Source organism: Cololabis saira, chromosome 14 (assembly GCF_033807715.1).
Source record: "Cololabis saira isolate AMF1-May2022 chromosome 14, fColSai1.1, whole genome shotgun sequence".
Classification (NCBI taxonomy): Eukaryota; Metazoa; Chordata; class Actinopteri; order Beloniformes; family Belonidae; genus Cololabis; species Cololabis saira.
The window spans coordinates 23,267,802-23,294,084 of record NC_084600.1 but is presented as its reverse complement, the minus strand read 5'-3'; the positions used below and the strand labels follow the sequence as shown (position 1 = coordinate 23,294,084).

At 39.7% G+C, this 26,283-nt stretch overlaps 2 protein-coding genes across 2 annotated transcripts; one reads left to right on the top strand and one right to left on the bottom strand.

Moving 5' to 3' along the window:
• Nucleotides 1-916: 916 nt before the first annotated feature.
• On the bottom strand, nt 917-18,546 carry umodl1 (uromodulin-like 1). Its single transcript, XM_061739236.1, has 17 exons — nt 18,534-18,546; nt 18,285-18,452; nt 15,566-15,724; nt 14,941-15,068; nt 12,823-13,006; nt 11,922-12,062; nt 10,123-10,389; nt 6,251-6,508; nt 5,776-5,888; nt 5,480-5,699; nt 4,892-5,029; nt 4,247-4,782; nt 3,958-4,118; nt 2,263-2,499; nt 1,653-1,809; nt 1,429-1,516; nt 917-1,294 (listed from the first exon to the last, which is right to left on the bottom strand). The coding sequence occupies exons 1-17, from the start codon at nt 18,544-18,546 to the stop codon at nt 1,104-1,106; spliced, it is 3,159 nt and encodes a 1,052-aa protein (XP_061595220.1). The 3' UTR covers nt 917-1,103.
• Nucleotides 18,141-26,283, top strand: zbtb21 (zinc finger and BTB domain containing 21). The gene is made up of 2 exons (XM_061740193.1): nt 18,141-18,256; nt 21,203-26,283. Exon 2 carries the CDS (start codon nt 21,205-21,207, stop codon nt 24,262-24,264), a length of 3,060 nt encoding a protein of 1,019 aa, XP_061596177.1. The 5' UTR covers nt 18,141-18,256; nt 21,203-21,204; the 3' UTR covers nt 24,265-26,283.

The window sequence follows — 26,283 nt, the reverse complement described above, 5'->3', positions numbered from 1 at the left end:
ATGGGTTGTTGCCATGGAGATGGGTTGCCAGGTTTAAGACAATGAAGCTGAATGGGTACTGAATGGTGAGGAGGAGGAGCATTTGCAGCCTGCCAGATGGTAGTAAGCCCTCCTCCGCAGCAAATCTCCAGGGATCCCCTACTCAGGGAGAAAGCTTCCCTTTTTAGCATTCACCCCCTCACCCGTTCATCCAAGAGCTGCATTAAAGACCCCGCCAGTCAGCAGTGTGGCATTATGGGAAGTTTGCATGGGGGAAAAGCTGGATTCTGGATCCTGGACGGATGATTTGATTATAGAGAAACAATGACACTACAAATACCCCCCACTCCAACCCAATAACCTGACGTGGAATTGTTTTCCTTATGTCACTTCAAGTTGTGCTCTCTAAACATTGTAAACATTGTATCTCTGTACAAGATGAAAGTCATCTTTCTTTGTGAAGTATGTCAACAGCACCGTCTAGTGTTTACTTTTATGTAAGACAGGTTTATTCAGGCACATACCATACATTGGCAGAGCAAAATATGAGTAAATATAACTCTAGGAACATGATAGGAAAATTACAAATTAAAACATGACATTTTAAAGAAGAAAAAGAAAATAAATACAAAATATAATAAAAATAATCTTGACTGTGTAATATCGAAGTTGGTCTAATGTTATCATATTTGAAAACGGGAAAGTAACAATGTTACTTACATGAGTGGCTCATTCTCCATACAAAGCATTTTCATTACATTTAAAAGGTTTCTCTGATTTAAAAACAAAGTTCAGAACAAAACTTTAAATATAATCTACATAAACTTACATAAATCCTTATTAATCATTAACTATATTTCTTATACTGTAAATATTGTTAAAAATAATAATGATAATAATCATCATAATAATGAAAATAAGGATAATAATAACCACAACAATACACGTAATTTTAACATCATGATTTATATGAGAGGGGCTGAAATATTGTTTAAATATTTTTTATAAGGAGCTTAATGTGCAAAGATAAGCAGTGTTGGATAAGAGCATAAATGTAAGCAGTGCAACAGTGACACCTAGAGGCAGCTCTCGGGTAATGGCTGAGCATACTTCCTGCTGCAGATTTAGGCGTGAACGTCCAGGTAAGTGAAGGTCTCTTCTTTTGGTTTTTTGACGTTGAAATTGTAGTGACCAATGCGGTTCCTTTGGCAGTAAAAGAGACAGACAAATCCAATGATGAAGAAGAGCGACAGACCGACTCCAAGACAGGAGAGGCCAACTATATGAAGAATGTCAGAATTGTCTTCCAGAGATTCTGAAAAAAAAAAGAATCAGATTAAACCAATGAAAGGTTGTAATTATGGGGTGAAACAGAAAAATATATGCATATCCTCACAGAATAACCACCATAATATTCACATATTTCATAACAGATACTGTCTGGAGTACCGTCATCTGGCTTGGTTACAGGCCCAAATGAGCCAAACACTGTTCTAACTGTCCGAGCTGCGGTCCGAGCTTTTCTTTGTAGACAGTCCTGCAAGAAAATGTGAGAACACTCCATATAATATCATTTATGAATACTCCGGCACTTACATGTGTCATTGAGCTAGTGCACATGCTATTTTAAGTACAAGGGTGTGTATAACGTTTATGAATCAAAAAGCACTCACAGGCACACAGGTATCTGATCCGATCTCCACGCAGATCTGAACCTGGCAGTGAAGATAGATCACATTCAGGCTGATGAAGGAGAATATCTGCACGGACACACGGGAGGTGGTGGAGTTTCCATTCATCAACACTTGGGTGAAAATGTTCAGAGGGCAGCTGTCGAGACACAGACCAGAAACTGACAACTAACATTCTAACTGAAATAAAAACTGTGGAGAAGGTGAAGTAATCACATTTTTCACCTGTTATTTATCTTAAAGCAGACATTTTATGCTTTCTTTTAAAGCTGAATCCAGTTTTCACATATTGATTTTCTCAAACTCATTAACTTTTTTCTCCAAACAATGCATCTGGAATTTGGTATAACAAGGATCTAAAAGTGCCCTCCAGTTCTTGGAACTTTAACTGATAGTGACCATGGTCGTGTAATAAATAAAAAGGAATATTCATGCCATATATTGGTTCCCAACCACTTTGGATACTCTGAAGTACTGGTAGCAGTAATGATAGTAACACAATGTATAAATGCAATAAAACAACATCTATAATTCAGGTGCAACAAAAAGGAAAGGTATTGCAAGTATATTATAAAATGTAGCAGGAGCAGACCTGTTCTCCAGAAAGGTGTAGGTGAAGGGGTCTGCAGGGTTTTGAGTGGGAGTGGCCCAGCATTTATTGATGACCACTTTAATCTGCTCTGATGTGATTTTGAGGCCGACCTCCAAGACCAAAGGCTCTTTGGGGGCCAGGCTGTAGTTCTGGGGCAAAGGTGAGGTACCGTTCATCAGCTGCACTATCACCGGGAATGATCCCATGCCGACGAGGACATCTTTGATCATGTCATAGCTGGAAATGGATGAAGGCAAGGTGCACGCAGATATTACAACTGCAAACAGAAGCTGAATTAATCAAGATTATCTACTGCACATCACCTGTAGGTGATGCACCAGTGATATGTTTTATGTATCTTACAGCTGATGAGCCAAACCTTAGACACTCAGGACCCTTCTAAACATATATCCATATTGTGCTTAATTATTACAACCCCAATATAAAAAAGGGGACACTGTAGAATGCAAATAAAAACAGAATCCAGTTATTTATAAATTTCATAAATCTATATTTAATTTTATGGTAGAATATTAAACATATGATATTATATTATATATATATAAAATGTTAAATGTGAAAAAATGTAATATTAAAAAAAAAAGATTAAAAATATTTTTTTTATTTTATGTCAGCAACATGTCTTAAAAGGTGTTTAATGCTGTGCAGCATCCTCTCATCTTCCAACAACAGCATACATTTGGCTGGGACCCGAGGAGGCCGGTTCTTGGACTTTTGCCAGAAGAATGTGATCAGTTTTTTTTCTGTTACAGCCTACAATTCAAGCTGCTTAAAAATCCTGGCTTTTCTTTGTTGTTTTGTTTTTAAAAATGTGTTAAATGCTTTCAACATGTGAAAGGTCTGGACTGCAGGCAGGTCAGTTCAGCACCAAACTCTTCCACGTCAAAGCTTTCGAAATTAATACATTATGCAGTTTCACATAGTCTTGCTGAAAGATGTCAGCCCTTCACTGAATAAGATGTCGTCTGGATGAGAACAATACATTGCTATAAATCCTATATTCAGCATTGATGCTTCCTATCCAGATGTGTAAGCTGCCCATTCCCTAAGCACTAATGTAGCCCATACCATCAGAGATGCAAGCTCTGAACTGAGCGCTGAATATAAACTGGATGATGCCTCTCCTCTTCAGTCTGGAGGTCACAGCACTTATGGTCTCCAAAAAGAATTTCAAATGTTGATTTGGCTGATAACAGGGCAGTTTTCCACTTTGCCTTAGTCCATCTGCATTTTTGAATGTTACATACAGCTGTGTTCTTAGACAGTGATTCATGGAAATATTCCTGAGCCTTTGCAGGGATTTCCATTACAAAATCCTGCCTGTTCTTAATACAGAGCCAACCAGGGGGCCTGAGATCATAGGTATCCAGTACAGATTTTTGGCGCAGCTTACCTTTAACCAGCCTTTTGCTGCTCATATAACAACTATGGTCAAATGTTCTACTCTTATCAAATTAAAAAAATTAAAAATGAACTTTTTTATGGGAAGTGAGAGGTTGGGTAGTGCAACCTCCAACTTCAAAAATGGTATCAAGTCTAGCCTAGAACATATCTAATTCGTATTAAATAATCTTCTGTTCTGGAGACATGGACATACATCACAGTGAGATTGTGGGTTTTATGTTTGTTTTAAAAGATGCTGAGTCATCATGAGAACAGGTTAAGCATACATACCCCATAGAGCCAAAGTCTGCAGAGATCAACGCGCTCCTCAGGTAGGTGCACATGATGGGGACTTTGAGTTGTATTCTGGGAACTTCCATTGTTCCATTGGGTGATTTGTACGGATCCATGGTGCTAAATAGGGTTGCTGATGCTGTATAATAGGTGTCATTCTGAAACGTTCAACATTAGAAGCAATGAAAGACCTTCTCAGAGTTCATGCAATTCTATTTAAGACAAAATGCTGGGATGTGCATCGCCTACTAAAGATGTGAGCATTAAGAATAGTATAGAGACTTACGTGCACAAGTATAGTGGCACATTCATTCCACGCTACAGTCAGCTGAACATGGGTATCATTGCCTCCATTGACCCCACATTCCATCATGCCCAAGTATAAAGCGCTTTCCTGGACGTTAGCATTCACAAGAAAATCTTTGGCAACAGTCGTGGTAATGGAAGCAACTCTGCACTGAACTGAGATGGCTCCTTGTAAAGATGCATTAGCTGCTGATCTCAGGGTGGAGGAGGTGCTTGTTGAAGTAGAGGATGTAGTAGTTATTGCAGAGGTAGAAATGGTTGTTGTTGGGACAGAAGTGGTTGTTAGGGCAGCGCTGTTAATTGCAGGGAGATGAAAGACTGTTGATAAGGGAGTGGTAGAGGTGGTGGGAGCATGAGCAGTGGTTGTAAATGCTGTGGAAACCACGTCTTGTGTCTCTGTGATTGTGGTTTTAACCAGAGCCGTCGCGGGGGGTGTTATCTCAGAGCTGGGGGCTGCTCCTACAGTAGAAAATGTTGCCACTGATGGTGCAGGTGTCATATCCAAAGAAGCATTTGCTGCACATAATATATAATATTTATCAAAAAGTGTAAAGACAACTATATCATGAGCACACATAATCTGCACAAAATTGGTCTTTCTCCCTCCAGGATTGTGAGACCCTACCTTGACAAGTACGACCAGGCCTTTTTGGATTATTGTCTATAAATCCGCGAATGCAAGCACATGTGAAAGAAGCCCAGGTGTTTATGCATGAAGCCCATACTGAGCAGTCATTTTCCCCTGAGGCACATTCATCAAAATCTGAAAAAGATACATATGCACATATGTGGTCAGTAAGTCAGGTATTTAACATTTAACATTAGAGATTGGAGCGCTTCCTTTGGGATTTACAAATGTTACTGGTTTATGGCACAGTTGAGCATCTATGTACGTACATGAATGGCTTTTTTATTCTAATGATAATGTGTAAACTTTGAGTATTCATCTTATATAATTGGGCTTTTTCTGTCCTGAACTGAACCAAGGTCATAAAAGCCTCATGGCTAATTTTTTTTCTTACGGATTTTGATCAAATTGTCAAGGTAAATATTTCATCCATCCATCTTCTAAACCCATTTTATCCCTTGCAGGGTCTCGGGGGTCTGCTGGAGCCTATCCCAGCTCATTACACCCTGGACAGGTCGCCAGTCTGTCATCCCTTCCAGTCTTATAATACATTACATACAAAGAATAAAACGAGACATACTATACCTTTAATGCTTGTATTTCTTGCATCCACAACGTATTTGGAGCTGTTCATCAGAGATTGCACAAGGGCTGTGGATGCATTAATTATTTCGTAGCTTTGAACTGGGTTTAAGATTATGGTGAAATCTACCACCACGCTCCCCGGGGAAAAGCCTCTGACCTCAACCCTCATCTGGCCGGAATCCAGCATGACTTTCATCTCTGGAGACAGAGACTGGTAGATCTGCTTGTGGCAAACAGGCATGTGTTTGGAATAAATATCTCATTTAGTCAGTAAATAATGATCACAACACACCCACCTCTTCTATAAAACTCTTAGTGAGGTTTTGGTGGCTCTGGCTGCTGCTGTTCCTAAGGTCAGCGGTGAACTGGATGTTAGAAAGTCGTGTTGTGGCACCAAGAGTCTGAGCATCTACCAAAAAAACAGTAAACACAATAACCAGATTTTCCACCATGAAATGTTAGCTATGTGAACAACCCCAGGCCTGTTGGTTAGAATAACCCTTCATCACAAATAATTATTAAGTTAATCGCTTTACATCCCTTTAAGGGTCAGGTAAATTACCTTCAGCATGCTATTTACCTAAAAAGGTATAAAGACAACTAGAAGAAAAATGTCAAGTGGCCACAATTTAAACTCGTTAAGCTGATATTTAAATTCAAACAAGAGAAGCAATTTGATAGTTAGTTATGTTACTGAAATTCCCAATTCCCAACTACACACTTAAAAAGATCTTTACATCACGGGCAATGTCATCTGTGATTAATTCCCACCAGTTTTGATCATCATGTGATGAGCGGCTCCCTCCCTTCCACAGACACAAGGTGTGACAGTAAGATTGTAGAGTACCCCGGGCTGAAGTCCTCTCATCTCTGTCATAGTCTGACTGGTTTCCCAAAAGTAAATGACCTCTGACTCCTTGCTCAGAGTGACCCGGAAAGTCTGGTTGGTTTGAAACTGGCTTGACCAGGAGATGGTGATGGCGGCTCCAGTGACGTTAGCCGACCACAAGCTGGTGATGATGGCGGGTTCTGAAAGTGGGTTTGTGGAAGGAGAGGGGGTGGAAAAGGGTTATTTTTCACTATTTGTGTAGAAATACGTATGCTCATTTGCTCATTTGCTTTGTTACGGCTAAACGTTGGGAAGTGTAGTAACTTCCAACTCATAAAGGTTTACAACACAACCTTGTCAATTTGTTTGAGGCCACCTAATTTAATTGTCTTCAAATTTTGATGACTGTGTCTAACAAAGTTGTGACATTAGAGTTCTGACCAAACCTGCAGGAACGGACATGAACAATCCTGGCAAAGTCAGATTGAATTAGGCATTCACCCAGATCTCTGGCTCCATGCAAGTCCAATGCAGACCCTGTGAAATGCCCTGTGAAATCAATCTTCATAGATGTTTGCTCTATAATCATTTTACCATTTAGCTCTAAGAAAATGCAAGACGTCTCTGTGACAGCAATTAGATGAGATGGATTTAGATAATAAATAGATGTTTGTGTAGTCCCCCCTTTAAAAACTGGAAAGTTTGGGGGACTTTAAAACATTTTAAGTTTTTTTTTTCTCACACACACACACACACTCACACACACACACACACACACACACACACACACACACACACACACACACACACACACACACACACACACACACACACTGAAAAGGGAATGCTTCCTTTCAAACTGCACCATCACTATCTTGCTTTTCCATTCCTGTTTTTTTCACGTCCCACTTTTGGTGATCTTAGTCCTCTTTGGCAGAATGTTTTATTCTTTTTTTTTCTCCTTGGGATCAATAAAATATGGCTAGACTGTTAAGAGGGCTGGTGAGGGAAACACACACCTCCCACACCAATGCACACACACAAATAAACCTCTGTTGCAAGATTAGAATGAATATATAGGTGGCTTTTAGGTTTGGTCAAACTTGGTATTAACCATTAATATATGCAGGGCGGGGGGGACAATGCTCCCTCAGCTGTCCCAGTCATGCTCACCCAGCTGGAAAGATCAGACCAAAGACATACGGTAAATATGAGTACTTTTCAAAAGCAGCCACAAACATAGAAAGACAGATTAATCAAGTGTGTAAATACACTGTGGATCTCATCCAAGAGCCATATCCTCCCTTCAACCTTAAGAGGGCAGTAATGACCAAAACTGGAGGTTATCCTGCCATCTTGGAACTGCTGCAACACTTGTCAGCTTATCACTGACTAATGTGCAGTTAAGTAAAGCCATCATTAAAACTCAACAAAAAACCAACTGGACCAACATATTGGAATACTGTCCTTGTCACAGCACACAAGCACAAGAAAGGAAGATTGATCTATTACATCACGTCACACACCCTAACCACCAAGAAAACTTGGTCACTATTCTGTGTTTAAAAAAAAAATCTATATATAGTAAAATACAGCTTACATAGTAACGCGGTAATCTTTTTGTCGGCCCAAAAATTAACAGATCTTTCCTGTTGTCAGAATTGTGACTGGTTCATTCTTCTTTATATAATAGCTTCTAATAGATCTGGGTTAAAGTCCTGGAAGGGAAGTATGTGCTCCTCTGGGACATGTTAACGATTGCAAATTTCATTTTTCAATAATGTATTGTTGTGATTGAGTTTGTTGGTAGATTTACCATGAGAGTAGATTTTAAGCAGCTATGCTGGATGTTGCTAATAATTTATCTTTCTACTGACATTGATCTGTTGTTTATGTGTCTCATGTTGCGTGTTTGTATATGACGCATGTGGATATGCCTGTGCTTATCTGACACAAACAACAAAAATCCCTCATCAGTTCAATACCAACTACATTGTTGTTTCCGTTTTGTTTTTCTCAGCAACATCTTGAGATTTTGTATAGTTTTTTTTCTCCCACTGCAAAACTAATACAAGAAACATTTTTCTACCTTGGTTTGGATTTTTATTGGTTTATTTTATTTATTTTTTTGATTTAAGGATATCTTCTGGTACTTTTTAAACATCTGTTATGTAACCATAACAGTGGAAAAGTCTTTTAGACATGGAAGCAACTGACTAAACATTTGTTAAATCCAGATGGGCACGTTTGAGGACATTTACTGGGAGTAAAACAGAGAGCAAGGAAGTGGAAGTTTAAACCATTTTTCCTTGAAAAGCCCGAGAGACTGTGAGATCACTGACACATAAAAAGGGAGAGTCACTGTGGGAACTTATTTTGGATCTGAAAAACAAAAAAAAAACTTTACCCAGCTTTCACTGGAGAGAGACACTGTACATAAAGCAACCTGACTAAAATGAGGAGGTATTGCAGTGCTCGTTAAAAACAGATGACATGTTGCTGTGAAGGAGCATCTATGCACCTCGGATATTGACGGCTGGCCATGAGCTCCCATCTTTGTTTTCCACCAAGAGAGTTCATCTCTCTCAGTTGTCAATGCTGCATGTGATTTGGTCTGATCAGTTGTTGCCAGACTTCAACCACAACACCTCAGTGCGTTCACTGCAATCTTTGAGACTTCACATTTCTCTCTTTGCCATATTTCCAACTTTCCAAAGTTTCTTCACTGATTTCAATGTTTTTCTTTTTCTACTAATTTATTCTCAGTTTGCACTCCTACAATGTAATTTACTTTTGGAGATTAATAAAGTATGATTCAATTTAAGATGTCATGTCAGGGCATGTTACCCTGTTTCTAAGAATTGTGATTTATAACAGTTGCATTTGGAAGGACATCTCTTCGTGTGTTTTAAAAGTCTAGTTTTAATTCAGTTAACATTAAAATGACAAAATAATTCTCCTGATACTGTAAACGTGTCAACTGTTACACTGTTACAAACGCAATAAGTACCAGTTTTGTATAATTTTTGCGTAGTAGTGACCTATCTTAACATCTTGTCCGAAAGTATATTAAAACCTACAAATACACAGAAATTAAAGGTCTGAATTTGGACAGAACATGCAGCTAGAGCACTAAATTTACCATAGGACTTTCTTTCTGATGCCATACTGTGCTTTTGATGTATATTTTTTACTTTTGTATTGGTTTTTGTACAGCTCCAAAACTACATGTCTAGATTTACAAAAACTACTAAATACAGTCAAACATACTTTTAGCAGGACTCTTAAGGTGGGACACGCAAACAGGGACAGAATAACCACCATCGTTCAAAGGGCTAAAAGTGTTTTTCTTTATTTCATTTTTTAGACTGTTTGTTTAGAGCTGAATGAGACCACTGCTGTTCAAGGGGGCAATTTGGTTTTGTTATCATTGTTGTTATTATTATAATTATTTTATTCGTCTAATCATTATTATTATTATTATTATACATCACTAAGACAAATTATTTAATATACCGTGAATATTGTGAATAGACAATGGCCACTACAGTGTTTTCCTTTGTTATACAATAAATAAAACAGTTGGTATACTCAAAAGTGTTCCTTCTTAAGAAGCTGGTGGATGGGACACTCGGATTACGTCTCACTCCAAGCAAACTTCATAACTTGAGAGAACAGCTTTTAGGGTGTATATCGATATTTAAGATAAAATATTTCTTCTTGAATAGCAATAGTTTTGGACCCAACACCTGCTACACAGGCTTTAAACTCTGGTTGTGTAAAATCTATAAGATAAGAAGATGGTGATTCTTACGGCATGTTGGCAGAGTTGACTCTGCAGCTGTGCTCATGCTGGTAAAAGGCACAGAACTTGTCCCTCGTGAAGCATTTGATGAATTATAAGTGACAGAGCTTGTGTTACTCAGAGGTGTTATCACGCTGGTCTCAGAGGAGATAAGGAGACCCACAGTGCCATTGCCTGGAGGGTCCTGTGTGCCGTTGGAAGACGGGGTGAAGGTTGCGTTCATCAGTGGAAGGTGGGTCAGCGGGGGCCCTGTGGTGTTCCACACCGCGACTTGAGCTGCAAGTAAAGATAAGTGCATGTTCAATGTTGTTCCTGGTAGATAACAGTGCTTCCATCTGGTCTTACTACAGTCAACGTGCGGTAACATTTCTTTGCTCGATGCTTTTATTTTTCTGTCAGTGGAGGTGGACAATTTTTACCCACTGTCTTATTTAAGACTAGCCTAGAAAATCTAGAGGTGCTGCTAACAAATATACATTTGCTTTGCAGTTAAATTTAGTTATCATCTTGGAACTCATTACATGTGTCCAAAAGTCACAGGGAGCCAATCAAATCAGTCTATCCTTGTAGAGAGAGAGTCTTTGGGCGGGCTTAACACTATGACGATAGACTGGTGATGTCATCTGGATGGCTACGGCTAAGGTTTAACTGCTCTTTCAATTGGCTTTGGCATCGACAGTTAAAGTTTAAAGAGTTTTTCTTAAAAAAGTCAAAAGAAGACACCACTCAAATCATTCCTTTATAGGATAAATGTATTTGCTGTTTTGCCAACAGCCTACGGTAAAAGATGAATGTACTCACACTTTCCGGTTGACTTATTTCCATTGCTCTGAATACGTCTACTTGTTCATTGCTCTGATTGGTCAGAGTGCTAACCATCTGCCTGCAAAGGCAGTTTGACAAGCAACCGGAGGGACTATGGGTCATTTTCAGACCCTACTTTCTAGATGTGGGTCTGATCCATCAGGCTAATTTAAGACCTTTCTGTGTTTCAAATTGCATTTGAATGCAGAGGCCTTTTCCACTATTGTGGCTCAAATAAAGACGAGTAGAGTGAATCATAAGGTCCTATTAAGGAAATATATTCCATCACACTTACATTTCCTCCATCTTCAACTCTGGTTTAATGTCAGAGGTTGTAATTCCTTATCTCTGTGTCTCTTCTACATCGTGTATTAACATGTCTGTTTTGCCAAATCATAAGAAATACCAAGGACGTGCAGATTTTTCTTTACCAATAACTGCCAAATAATGTGGAATAATAAAACTGTTCACATGCATTTACTTTGTGTATTAGCCCACATCCCCATGACAACTGCAGTCTTTGTCAGTGAGAGATGTTTGGGACTTTCCTACAAGAGGGGAAACCCGCTGTTATAAAGTGTTTCTTGGATCTTTGTTAATCAGATCTGTACACAAGTTTGTCAGATGTGCCAATTAACCAGTCTGGTATGGAGCCAAAGCACGTAGGCCCGCTACAGGACACCATGTCTGTGTCAGGTTTTTACCTTGTCTGTGTGTGAAAACTGCATGCTGTGGCCTGACTTTAGCAGGGAAAGGGCAAAAGCACTTGGTTGTGTAACAGAGTTTGAACTCTGGTTTCTAGGTATGTTGGCATTTCATAATTCTGTCTGTCTCTGGCTTGGATGAAGTAGTTGCTGGTTGTATAATTTGTTATGTGTAATTCCATCCATATCGTGATTCTTTGAAAAATGTTTGTGATCTCTTTAATTGCAGTTATAATGTACCAACAATGTACTCCTTAATTAAAATGTATTGCAGTTCAACTTTGTATGGTTTACTCTTACCTGTACAATAGACTCCAGGGTTGTTGGGGTCAACATCAGTGTATCCTTGATGGCACACACACTGATAGGAGCCCATTGTGTTATTACAGTCTGCTTGAAGGGAACACTGATGAAGAGCAGGGTGTTCGCATTCGTCCATATCTGCAGTAAAAACAAACAAAATTTAAATGCAGACATAAGTAAAGAATACTGAGGAAGTCACAAGCAAATGTCAGAGCTGATTCTGCTGATTTTGCTATGTTTGATTTTGTTTTAGGAATAACAAAATGTAAATAACAGAAATAGGTTGACCAATTGCCTAGAAAGATGTAAATAATGTTAAAATAAGCAAATAAAAATCAACACATCTCTTAAGGTTTCATGAAAGAATACTGTTGCTTAACATACAAAGCAGAAGCCAGACTTGATTCACTTCCTTGTATCTTTAATACGAACGCTTAGCCACTCAGATGTGTCTAAAAATAAGTGTATTATTACAGTCAGCTCCAGAGATGATTTAAAGCCTGCAGCACAGAGAAGAATGTTAACCTGATGCCAGATAAATGTGTATGCATGATGACGAGCTTGCTTCTGTCATGTGTGTAAATGAAACAACTATATTTTATGATTAATATCTGTGTGGGGGGCCGTGTGTTTTTGCACGTGTGCGTGCGCAGTCACTCTGGTGTTATTTTCCGCTATTGCAGGAAACATCCCACAGATGACTGTCACTCACACAGAAGTGGTGGGAGAAGGAAACGGTGGTGCGACTGAGTCATTTTTTCCTGAACACCGTGTTCTCGTGCCTCATGAATCATTCTCAGATCTCTACAAGAATGCCATTTCTCTGCATGAAAGAAACAGCTTTAAGTAGCTTCAAAATGAATTAGTGTTGCTGTGCAGAACAACAGCGCGTCCTCACCTTCCACTGTCACAGATGACACCTCCGGTATGTGCTTGAGAAGAAGGTGCAGTTTTGATGTGACATCATACAGTGAAAGAGTGAAGTTGCACCCGATCAGTAGAGAGGTGGCAGTTCTGTAAGGATGCACAGGCCATGAGCTGAAGTAATAGATGGAAACCTCAGACTCCAGAGCTCCGGTTACCTTTTTGGAAAAATAAACAAGATGAATTTTTCCTCATGAACATCATTTCCAAAGCGAGTATTAAAGACATGGTGATGATTTGCTAGAGATTTTATCGTCGTGGATCATCACATTCTACATATTGGCTTGACATACTGATTTATTTTTACATCAGATGCCTTTCTTGTCTACCGCTGCGAGTTTGTTTCCTTTTCAATACAAAGAATTAGTCTAGCTTCACTGGATTCAATTTTGATTTACATGCGGTGGTACCAGCAGACGGAGAAATTAAACTGCCTCTTAATGACATTAGATAGGCACACATCCAGTCAGAGAAATGAAGCATGAGATGTAAGCAGTGAGACAGGCAGAAAAGTCTCAGCAAAACTCATCTCAAATGGAGACCAGTGGTGTAGGAATGACTATTATCAGTTTTGCAGTAGAAACTTGTTGATCCAAGATGTTAGTAGTAATTCTGCTACCTTCTTGGTTATTTTGAATAGTGGTTCTTGGACCCTTATGGATGAGTTACTGTATACAACCCTCCACTGCTCTGCGGCTAATGATTTGGTACATTTGGTACATTCTGTACCGGTTGAAATGGCTGTGAGTGGGAGAAGTACCGGGCCCATTTCATGAGAGTTTTTGCAAAGTGAATCGATACGGCTGGCCAGGCTACTTCCTGACACAACCCTCCTCATGTATCCATGCTTGTAACCAGTACAATGAGGAAAATGGATTGTGACACCTCACGGCTCCTACACTGCATGATTTCTGCAGTCGTATAAGATCATTCCATCTCACTGTACAGCCTCGATCTGCTTAATCTCAGATAAGATTTCAAGGACGGTATGCACAGACTGTAAGATGATGAGCCCTCAGTCGTAGGCTACGACCTGATTCAGACGAATGTGGGATTGCGCCATCAGCAATGGCTGACTGTAAACAAACTAAACATGAAAATGACCCACTCTGTAGAAGCCTTTATGTGTGCAGGAAATGCTTGAAGTCAACTTGGGATGCCAGAGTTCTTGGGATATCAAGGAACGTAATACTATTAGTAATACCGAAATGTGAACCGGCCTGCATAAACAAACAATATGTGCAATAACTTGCAATGCTTTCAGTGTCTACCTCAGTTACCACAACTCTAGCAAATTTGCCTCCCACAGAGCAGGATTTCTTGATGGGTAATTTTAAGGAGTTTTAACACATACAGTTGTATGTTTGAATACAGTTTATAATAAACAAACTATTTTCTCCACATTTAAGAGCAAAACTGAGGAAATATTTCCTGACGTAACTTAATTAAAACATACATTTCAAAAGAGTTAAATTAAAGTGAGATAATATTTTTCAGCTTTTTTTTTCTCTCTACAGTCAGAAATGTACATACACCTATACTATTCCTCCTGACACAGCTGGTGGGGCTGAGCTTTAACTGCTAGCACGAGCTTTTACAGTATCACCAAATTTTCCCATCAGTCCCACCTATAGCAAAGCAGATCCACAACTGTATACTTACACCCGCATATTTCACATTTGGGAAGGCCTTTTTCTTCCAAACATAATGATGATCGCTGAGATCTAATAATTCATTTTTTGTCCCATCATGCTACAGGATACTGCTCCAAAACTAATTACGATCTTTATCGTCATATGCAGCTGCAAACTGTAATCTGGCATTTTTAGTGATTACGGAGCTGTGGCTTTCACTGACTGAAAGTAATAAAAAGAAAGAGAAGTTGGTATCTCTCATTATTCTGACATTTTACGAATGAAGAAATTTGATTTTGATTAATTAATTTGATTAATCCTAACTGATCTAAAACAGGAAGGGTCTCCTCACCTTTACTATTGAATATGGAGAAAGTTTACGTCTTTTTCTAAAACGTATGTTTCAATTCTAATTGGCAGAAATCTTAAACGCTTCGGAAGAAGCAGTTGATTTTTACCATTGCTTGTAACAATCTTGTGTGATTACGGAGCCCATCATCCTTGGACATCAGTTGCTGGTAATCTGTCTTCACCGTCACTGTTGCGTTCCACTGGCAGCCCTTATTTTTAAAATAATTGGCTGAACCTGAAAGGGAAATTGAAAGGATCGGTTCCCTCATATTGAAAATAAAAAAAATTTAATTTCTCTGCCAGGATGTAGAAAAAAAGCTCAAAAATAGCAATAAAATGTGATGTGTGTTTTATTATGAATGTGAGGACATTTAATTGGACATTTCAACAAATAAATAAAGCAATCTTTCTCTTAGATGTAAAAATGTTGTGGCTCTGCTCTTGAAACTGCAACTTGTGTGAAGTTTCACTGGCACAGCTTTGCTGGTAAGACTGGGTTCTCCACCCAGTAGCTAATTTTAATCAAGACTGTTTTGCAGTGATTGTGTTGTGCTGAGCTTAATCACTTACAACATTTTAACATTATTGCATAACTGTCATTTGTGATAACACTTGCTCAGTGAAAACACCAAAAAGTCAATTTTAATTCATTATTATAAGCAACTATCCTTGACTAAGAGCTCATTACTTTGAGCAGCATACCGCAGCTTTAGCATCAGGATGTTCACTCACTTGCAGGATCACTGCAGAAAGAACGGCCCCATCTCTGGCAGCATTTCTGCCACCCTGGACAGTCTATATCCAACTCACAGTCCACAGAACTGCGATACAATCCATCTGCAGTCGGACATGATCCTGGTTTGGTAGTAACCTCGCCACTCCTGTTTAGAGCTTCATTCAAAGGAAATAACATGTTACAGACCATACATTAGCAGAGAGATACAGTATTTGTAGATTTGCAGTTTATCTTCCTCCGTCTGGGTTTTGAACATGGTACCACCACACACTGAAAGGTCAGTGAAAGGGCCATTGTGATTACCTGTTATGAGATTTTACAAATGCAAAGACTCTTCCAATGTGTTATAGAGAAAATAAATGCGTGCAGTTCTACGGTACTCAAGCCATACAGTAATTGATGCATGCCACACTCACACAGGGCACAGTAGTGACCAACATGTTTGTATCCATCACAACACCTGCTTCTCCATTGTCCGATGCATCATTTTTTAAAGATTAACTGTTCATGTCTTCCAGGGTAGCATACCCACCACAAAGCTTCGTCACAGGGTAATGTGTGGAACACAAGGAAACTCACATTCCTGGTCTCGTTACGAATACATAACTTCACCAAATGAAGAGAGACTCTTTCCTAGTGAAGGATAGTTTTGTTTTTTGTTTTATCAGTTATTCCAAATGTTTAAGTGTAAATGTGTACATTTCCAGCCTCTGTGACATCAAGTAACTCAAACACAGACAGAGAAAGGAAAGTGAGGCACATAAAGCCAAATAAATGCCAAATAGTATTTGCATCAGAAGCTGTCATCGGAGTGGGGGCCTACCGTCATACACAATGTTTTGTCCCCCACAGAGAGCCAGCAGGGTCCCTGCCGCCCAGATGGAGAGCATCCAACTCATTTTTCCCAGATCAAAATCTCAGCCATATATTTAACCACCACACTGTAAATGCATTCTTCATTCTGAAATGATGCAAACTCACTGCTCGGGGTGTATACTAAGACCGAGTCCTCTGTGACTCTGTCTTTCTCCAACCATGGTAACAGCACTAAACCCCAGTCACACCAAAAAATAACGACAGCCAGTTAGTAAACCTTGGATGAATAATATAGCAGACAATTTAACTACAATAATTTTCCTAAGAATTACAATGAAACAACTTGATATTGATGGCCATAGTGCAGCATGGTGTTTATAATTATTAAAAACAAACTTTTTTTGCATCATTATTCTTAAACCAATTAAGATCAGAGAATGCTATTATTTTTGTAAAATAGATCATTTGACATTACAAATTATACATATATTACTTTTGCAGTGTCAGTAAACATGTTTATGGTTCCAATGAAAGAGATGAGGTTTGGGAGGAGTCAAAGTCCCCAACGACTTGGTTCCACACAGGTAACCATGGCAGTGCTTGTTATGCTGCTGACATGAACAACCAACTGTGTCAACTAGTAATGTCATGTGAGGAGGAGTGAGAACTTCCCTGCCATTTTCCCACATGTCGCGATTCTCTTTATGTGAAAAAGCAGCAGGATATTGTGGCTCTTGGAAATATTTTAAACACAAAGTGAATCAAGACTGTGCATGTTTTTGAATGGATTCACGTGTATTTGCAATGCATTAAGAATATAAATACATGTCCATGTTTGCTGAAGTAAAAATGTAAATGGCCCCTTACATTCCTTAACTTTTGCCTGGTGGATTTTTTTTGTTTGTGGTGATTATCATAATTGTTTTGCAGAAATGAAATGTTAATTAACCTGATCAAACTTAGACCATTAAGCAAAAACTGCCAGCAGACATGTTGATGCATATGGATGCAACTAACTTCACAATGCATGAATACATTTACCATGAAAATAAAATAACAATTTCCCCAAAACAACATTAATTGCATGCTTCCGATTATGATAGAAATAATCAAGGATGGTGCAGTTTTTCTCACCATTGCTGATGGGTAACACACCTTTCCAGGAAACGCTTACCGCCCACAGACACATAGCAACAAGTCCCCACAGGACATGAAATATGACACAAATTAGGCATCTTTTTATTCAAAACAGCTCATTAGTTTCACTGGGGTTAGGATGCATATAGTTACATTCACATTATATCTCCATAGCTGAACCTATATATGTATAGGTTATCTGTGTGTGTGTGTGTGTGTGTGTGTGTGTGTGTGTGTGTGTGTGTGTGTGTGTGTGTGTGTGTGTGTGTGTGTGTGTGTGTGTGTGTGTGTGTGTGTGTGTGTGTGTGTGTGTGTGATACAGGAAAGTGTGACTGCTAAAGGCTGATTTATGGTTTATGGTTCCCTACGCAGAGCCTACGGCGTAGGGCACGCACCGTACGGTGCGCGTCGCCGCGTACCCTACGCCGTAGGCTACGGCGTAGGTTCTGCGTCGATTTAACGCAGAACCATAATTCAGGCTTAAATCGAAAAATATGACATGTTCCTTTAAATGGGCCCCACTGTGACTCCTCCGTTAGCCCCGCCCCCTGCTCGGTCACCAGCCAATCAGCGCTCAGTGCACTTGACGAGCGCTCTCAGCGATGACCTCATCCCTGGTGTGGGATGACGTCAAATTCAAGATGGATGGAATCACGACCAGCACGCAGAAACCTACACAACACTGAATAAAGTCCTGGCTTTGCGGAGGCAAGACGGTTTTCACGACGGGATCGGTAAGTGTAGGGAGACTGCTAAACTTACCGTTAGATGAAATGAGAGTGAAGTGGAGAGTGAAGCCGAGTTGGTGGAGTGCTGTTAAGCAGACGTTTTTTTTCCCCCTTTTCCTCCCTGACGTAACTCGAAAGTGGGATTGTGCTGCTGTAAAACCTGACCAGACACAACCTGTTCCGCAGCCGTGTCGGGCCGGCCCTGAGCCGTATTAAGATAAAATAAAATAAAAGAAAACACCAGTTCCACCTCTTGTTGCAGTGATATTAACTCTCCACGCACACTGTGTTTTCATTCCGGGATTTACGGCGGTGTCACTAAAAACGCGCTCAACTTTTCCGCTCCTGATTTGATGGAGCCGTGCGGCTAAATGGCTCGATCATCCGCATCTTTATATTATTATTTTCTTTATTTTACCGTTCGCCAGCGCTCAGGGAGACATGTGCGTGCTCCTTCTTAAACTGAAAGCGTCATTTCTGTCGCAGAAGTTCTGTTAGGGGAAACTGAGCCACGTTTCATGGATGATCTAATGCCGAAAGCCTCCCTCATTTCCTCTGAGAGAGAGGACACCACTGCCCGTTCCCTTATCATTTAAACATTTAGCACAAGTTGTTGACAAAGACTCCATCCAGCAATGTTTAGTTTTTAATGAATGAATGAAGCTTCTTGCCGTTAACATAAATAGAAAGTGTCAACGTGCTCATCAGAAATTGCCTGCCTTCCGGTTACAGTTTTCAAAATAAATGGCTGTGAGGGGGCAATGCAGGGGGAAAGGAAATGAAAAGTAATTTAAAGGAGTATTGGATTTCTTTAAAGATGTAATCTTTTAATCAGTCTACATCTCACTGTATGTTCTGTTTCTTTCTTTTTTTTTTTATTCAAACAGGTTAAAACAAAAACAAAATAATCAGAATGCATAAAATGTATATACCGAAAAAAAAAAACAAAGAACAACAAAGAAAACCATAAGCAAAACAAAGCAAATTAAAGAGACCAATCTATATGTAAATAAATATTTCCTGTTTGAAAGGGTGTAGGATGAAGTTTCAAAAAACTTTTCTAGTCCTACCCCTTCTAATGTTCTGTTTTTACTGTTTCTTAATTTCACAGAACTTCTAAAAGAAAAGAAAAAGTGGTTCAGCTGAGCAAGGCACTTTGGTCATTGGCTGTCAGTTCATGTGTCCATTTTCGTTTTGTATCCATACAGAGTAGTGTTTTTAAAGATTTGTTTAAACTTACTTAGTGATTTGCATGATTTCATTTCATCTTTACAGTTATTCCACAATTTGACTCCCTTCACTGATACACAATGGGTTTTCTTAATAAAGAGACTGAAAAATAATTATGGATGTCATTAAAACTTTGATATATCAACAAGACCAACAGTACCTAAGACCTTTACACAGTACTGTGCTGTATTATAGACTGCATCGTTCTTTGGTGTATTTTATTTATTTATTTGTTTTAAAAAAGGTGATAAATTGTACTCTTGAGTCATCAAGATGGTCAGAATGTGCCCCATTCATCAAACTGCATCACAATAATTGGCTGATTATTCATTCTGCTTTTGTCTTGCTTCTTGGTCTAAAAGCTCCAACTCAATATTTCTTGCACCGATTAAATCAACTTAACCGGCAGTGGCTCTGTAATGTTCTCATATCATACTTTCATTGGTTAACTTCAGCGAGGAAAATATGGCAACTTCATAACAACCAGGAACAGGGAAATGCTTTGAACATCAGATGCTTATAAGGCCCAAACAAAAGTTCTTATATTATAGACACATCCAGGTCTGTCTTTTAAGCAAATGTTTTATTAAATCTTTCAGATTCAGCTGACAGAGACTCCACATTTATGTCTCTTTTACTGCTCTCCTAAAAATAAAACCTGCTTTTGTTTTTATATGCTATTCCTTGTAAGTCTCTGTCTTGCTGGTTGCTGCACAATCTTTGTGCAGCATAATTACAACACGATTACAATCCAATTACAATCCAGGATTCTGTGTAGTCTAATTTTTCAACTTTGAATCACTCATTGATCCTCATTGTAACTTAATTTATATTTGCAACAAATGTATGAGTTCATGAATTATATGCTTGTTTAGAAAAGTGTTATATCACTAAAGATTTATATATTTTAAATACAAGACTATCAAGTATGTGTCTGCATGATGCAGGAAGCTTTCATAAGAAATTACATTGCACCCTAGTATTTTTATTATTAAGTGTGTCCAGATTATATATGGTGATTTTTCAATTATTGAAAGAAAGATTGTAGCTGTATTGGCTTAACTAAAACTTTTTGTAAGTTTATTGATAATCGTTTTTATGCTAGCATCCTCACAGCCAGTAACGCAGTTGTATGTATGTTTGGTAATAATATCAATATGTCCGTGCTTGCAGATCCAAAGGAGAGAATGTTTCTACACAGACATTGGTATGACTTTGAACTTAAGCAGTCAAAACCTGTTGTACCTCATCTCATATCTTGTATATGTAGGATGTTTAAAAAAAAAAAAAAAGAAGAAGAAAGATAGAAACTTCCTGCACTGGTCTGTGTCGCTGTCAGTGGCTTGACGGAGAGGCACTTTCAGACTTCAAGCATGATGTAATTCATCATAAAACTGGAGCGTCTGCACCTGTGTATTATGTGTCACTGTTTTACAAACAAAATGGTTCAAATCTTATCTCTGCTAGTCATAACAAACAGTCAGTACAACTCAATGTAATTACTCTGGAGATAAATAAAGTTATTCTTTTCACTTAAAATATGTGCATTTACACAATAAATACGTTTAATATTACAAGGAACTTCATTTTTGTCATTTTCCATAAGGGAAATGACAAAAATGAAGTCCCAATATTTGTGCAAGATTGTTTTCTGCACATTTGAGAGTTCCTGTAATAAAACATGAATTTCTTACTTACACTGTTTGTTTTTATTTTTTCCAGCCATGGAGAGCCTTGTGAATTACAGTAACCCCTCCCATGCCCTCTCAGTTTTGGGTGTCCTTAATGAGCAGCGGCTGCAGGGCCAAATGTGTGATGTGTTACTGGTTGTGGCGGACCAGAGGTACCAGGCCCATAAGAGTGTTCTTGCTGCCAGCAGTGAGTATTTCCAATCTCTCTTCACACGGATGGATGCAGAGTCACTGAAAGTAGTAAACCTGGACTTCTGTGAGCCTGACGCCTTCGAGATAGTTTTGAATTACATTTACTCCTCCTCGCTCTTCGTTGACAAAAGCAGCCTGGCAGCCATTCAAGAGCTAGGCTACAGCCTTGGAATCCCTTTTCTCACGAACATCGTGTCAACCAGGCCACATGCATCCTACTGTGTCTCCAGAAAAAGGTTTTCATTCTCAGAGGGGGATGAGAACGATGTCCAAACAAGAAGTGTCATTGTATGTCGGGTCCAGAATGACAAATCCCATCACCCTCGCTCAGATTATCAGGGAAAACCATCAGATAGATCATCATCTCCCCATTCTGCTCAACAGTCAGCTCAGCTTCCATCAGAACACAACTCGCACGAGTCGGTCAGACATTCTGAATCCAGCAGGAAGTCATCCGAACAGATCAAAGCTCCCGAGAGGAGATTCAGTTATCCATATACCTCCATATTTAAGGGGAATTCATCCCACATCACATCTGCCAGGCCCCAGCTGACATCATCAGTATCTTTTAGTGATGTTGAAGTCACGAACATAAGGATGCAGTCTGGAAATGATCACGATGTCAAAGAGGAGAAGGAGGAGCCGCAGCACCACTATTGTAATAAAGTTCCCTTGCAGAGTCAACCCAGTGAGCTGAGCCAAACCATCGACAGGAGCGGGCCACTGATAAAAAGCCTCCTCCGTCGATCATTATCTATGGACAGCCCAGTTCCAGTCTTTTCACCCACGCTAGAGCTCAAGGATATGCAAAACCGAGAACAGTCGGTTGTCAAAATGGCCTCAAAAGCACCTGGATCCGAAACATCTGCCCACAATGGAAGTTCAACCAGAGCATCCCCTCTGGTTCTTAGGCCAAAGTACCACAGCAGGTATGATAAGGAAACTCAGGTAGAAGGAGATATCAGTTTGAAAGCGGAGCCCAGCAGTCCACTCGCTGACCCCATGGACATTATTCGGATCACAGTTGGAGATGCTTTGCCAGTGAGTCTGAAAGACCTGCAAACAGATTACGAACAAGGCTTCAGGGGAGATGTCATCCCTCCAGGAAAACGAAAAGACAGGCCAGACAACAGGAGGTACCCGTTCAAGAAGAACAAATCATACAAAGATCATGCCCCTTCACTTGATATGGACATGTCTGAGACGGTACCTCAACATGTCAGCAATGACCCCAGTGACAACAGTGGGGAGCCATCTCAGAACAAGATTTTCAAATGCTGGAATTGTTTAAAGGTGTTTCGATCCAGCGCTGGGCTACACCGCCATGTAAATATGTATCACAACCCAGAAAAGCCGTATGCCTGCGACATCTGCCACAAGCGCTTCCACACCAACTTCAAAGTGTGGACTCACTGCCAAACTCAGCATGGGGTAGTACAAAACCCAGCATCATCTTCCAGCTCTTCCATGCTGGATGAGAAATTTCAAAAAAAGTTAATAGATATTGTGCGTGAGAGGGAAATAAAAAAAGCTTTGCTTTGGAAGCTGAAAAGAAACAAGCAGGGTTTACAGTCACCTTCATTAAGCAAAAAGAGATCACGACCAAGCTTCATATGTCCTTATTGTGGTAAAGTGTTTGTGTTCCAGTCTCAATATAGGCAGCATTTAAGGACACATCCTGCTGAAAAGACAGAGCAGGCCACAGGGGGCGAGAGCATCCTCTACCAGGAACAGGATGAGCTCATTCAACAAAAACACCCAGACACCGGTGTTTACTCCTGTCGGCTTTGTAACATGAAGCTGTCGTCACTTTTGGAACAGGGTGACCATGAGAGAGGCTGCCGACATGCAACCGTCTGCCCTTACTGTGGCCTCCGATTCTCCAGTCCAATTGTCAAGAAGGACCACGAGGGACACTGCAAGTACAAGAAACTGACTTGCCTAGAATGCATGCGTACTTTCAAATCTTCCTTCAGCATATGGCGCCACCAGGTGGAAGTTCACAACCACAACATGATGACTGTTAAAGAACAGATTCAGCTGAAGCAACAAGAGAACAGTGAAAAGGGGCCTGAAGAGCTCGGACAGGAGAATTACAGCGACGAGCTTGCAGTCTCTGGGAACTTTCGTGAAAACATCAGCTACAGTGACTCCTCAGGCCCACACATGTACGATTCGGAAGACTCCTCATCATATGTGCCTGAAGACCTGAGTATGGGCCACCACGGTAAGCTTGTAGTGAAAGAGGAGCCGTTGGAGGAGCCAGTGAGCGAGAGGGACAACGCGGAGGCTGCCAAAGCGGGACCTGAGGACTCCGGGGTCTGGCCGTGTGAGAAATGCGGCAGTCTCTTCAGCTCTCACAAAGACCTGGAACGGCATCAGGAGCTGCTGTGCCACATCAAGCCATTCATCTGTCATATCTGCAACAAGGCCTTCAGGACCAACTTCCGCCTTTGGAGCCACTTCCAGTCCCACATGTCAACAGCTACTGAACCCGGAGCCAAAGAACTGGAAAGACATCCGTCGCCTCTGTCGCCCTCCCCACCCCTGACCCCTCAAACCTCGGACCGTCCCTCACCGCAGGCTTCCGTGCTCAAATCCACTCAGTCGGCACCGGCCGCGGCAGTGATAGCTGAGGAATCCAGCAGCCCGGAGCCCTGTGGCCCCGCAGCAAACAGGACAAAGAGGCCGGAAGTAGAACAGAGCAACCACAGTACTCTGTCGCGATCAAACAGCATGGAGAACCCAGGTGGCCCTCATGAATCAGACACACTCTTTTACCACGCACCGTCTCTGTCGGCCTTGACGTTTAAGAGGCAATACATGTGTAAACTCTGCCACAGAACCTTCAAGACGGCCTTCAGTCTGTGGAGCCACGAGCAGAGTCACAACCACATGTAAGCATCAGTCAGGCGACAGTCGTGCTTTTCTCCTAGAGACAACACTTACCATTAGAATGAACACACCTCAGCCTTCACCAAGAAGACTTTGAATGTATAGCTTATGTGCTTGCCTCCAATTATATATTTTAAAGTGACCATATTTGGTAGAGGTGTAAACAATGAATGTGCAATCAACTGCTAGATTCCTAATGTTTGAAGAAGAAAAAAAAGATTATTTCTTTCACAATGATCTATAAGAGTATATTTGTTTTGAAACATCTTTGAGCAGTCTGTTTGTATTTACGTAAGTAGATGTTTGAAAAAAACAAGGTACAGAGTTGCACCCCACTCATGAGTTAAAGGTGCAGCCTCAAAAGCAACAAACGTATACGTTGTACTCGCATAGTGTGGAAAAGTACTTTAAAGTTTAAACAAGTAAAAGAGAATGTTTTTGCATTTTTACTAGATCTTTATCTTGCTGGGTTTGGCAACCTTGAGGATGCTTTTGACTCTTTCAAACATCGGTGGACGTGGTGATTAATTTAATATGCACTTTGTTGAACAGCTTGATTCTGTTTTGGGAAGATGTGGTCCCCATTATTTAGATCATTTAATTTATATGCTGTAACTGACATTTGCAAGTGTATAAATGATAAGAAGTCTCCCACTGCTTTTCCAACATTTAATGTGGTGATTGGATAAGAAACTCAGTATAACAACCATTAAAGGAAGGCTTTAATACATACTGTACTGTCTTTGTTCAATACTTAAAATATGACTTACTAATCATTGATCTGCTAAATAATTTTCTGTTGTACATCAAGAGTACAAGAGTTCAGTAATAAATCATAAGATTTACAATGGAAAATGTTCATAAAATCTCCAAGAATTACTTAAAAACTGATCAGGCTGCTGGTTTCACACTTGAGTATTTGGCCAAACATTACTTCTGAATCACTGAAATCTACAGCACCACTGTCAGGTAAACGTTCATACAAGGATGAATGATGAGGTTTTTGCAGCTGAACTTAATAATCTTGCTTCACAGTGCTTCAATGGCCTTATGCAACTTTTGAATGAATTTTTCTTTTTAGTGTCATTTTACACAAGCACAACAGAGTTTCAGAGAACGTGCAACTCAGGCATTTTGAGGTGGTTAGGAAAAGAGGAGGGAGCTTTGAGAAAGCATTTTTTGTTGTTTTCTTTTTGTGAAAAGTGTTCCAGCTTCCTGGAGATTAAATACACAAGATTGTGTTTTGATTGTATTCCAGTTGCTTTACAATTGTATTCTTGTACAAGTATATACTTCTGCTTTGGCTTGATGGATTAGAACTTTGTCATAAATTATTGCGACATCTACCGTTTGGTAGAAAGTCACAGTGCTCCACACAAACTAAAGGAGTAACACAAGCTGCATTGTGATGTTAACTTCTCAGAAATTCTTTATTGCTAATAGTGCTCTTAATTTCTCGTGAGAACAACTTTCTGAAAGTTTCACATAAATGATTAGACTTGTGTACATGGAAGTGTTTGTATTATCAATTTTGTACCAATTTTGTTAGTAAAAAGTTTTATCTTTTTAGAATTCCTGTGCTCTCACTGCAATAATGGTTATTTGTATGAACATTGGTTGCATTAATGTTGCTTTTGGAGACTTGCAGATGTTTTGTGTTTGTTTTTTACAGTTTTTTGTGCTTCAATTATGTAATAAAGAGTAACAATGAATTGTGAAAAATACGGCTGTGAGTGATTTGAGGTGTGATCATTGCCACAAGTAAGATGATTCAAGCCCCAGTAAAATATTTAACAGAACCTTTGATAGCTGTCACATCTGAGAGTTATTGCTTGTTACAGTGCCTGATTCTAATGGGGATTAGTTCAATATACATAGTTTATTATGATATGCCAATAAATGGATATAATCTTACCATTTGGTAGGCTAACATTTGGCTTTTTGGTAAAAAGATGATGGTAACTATTCAAATATAATTATCAACAATTATTAAGCTAAATTTGGTAAACATGAATGATTTCAGCT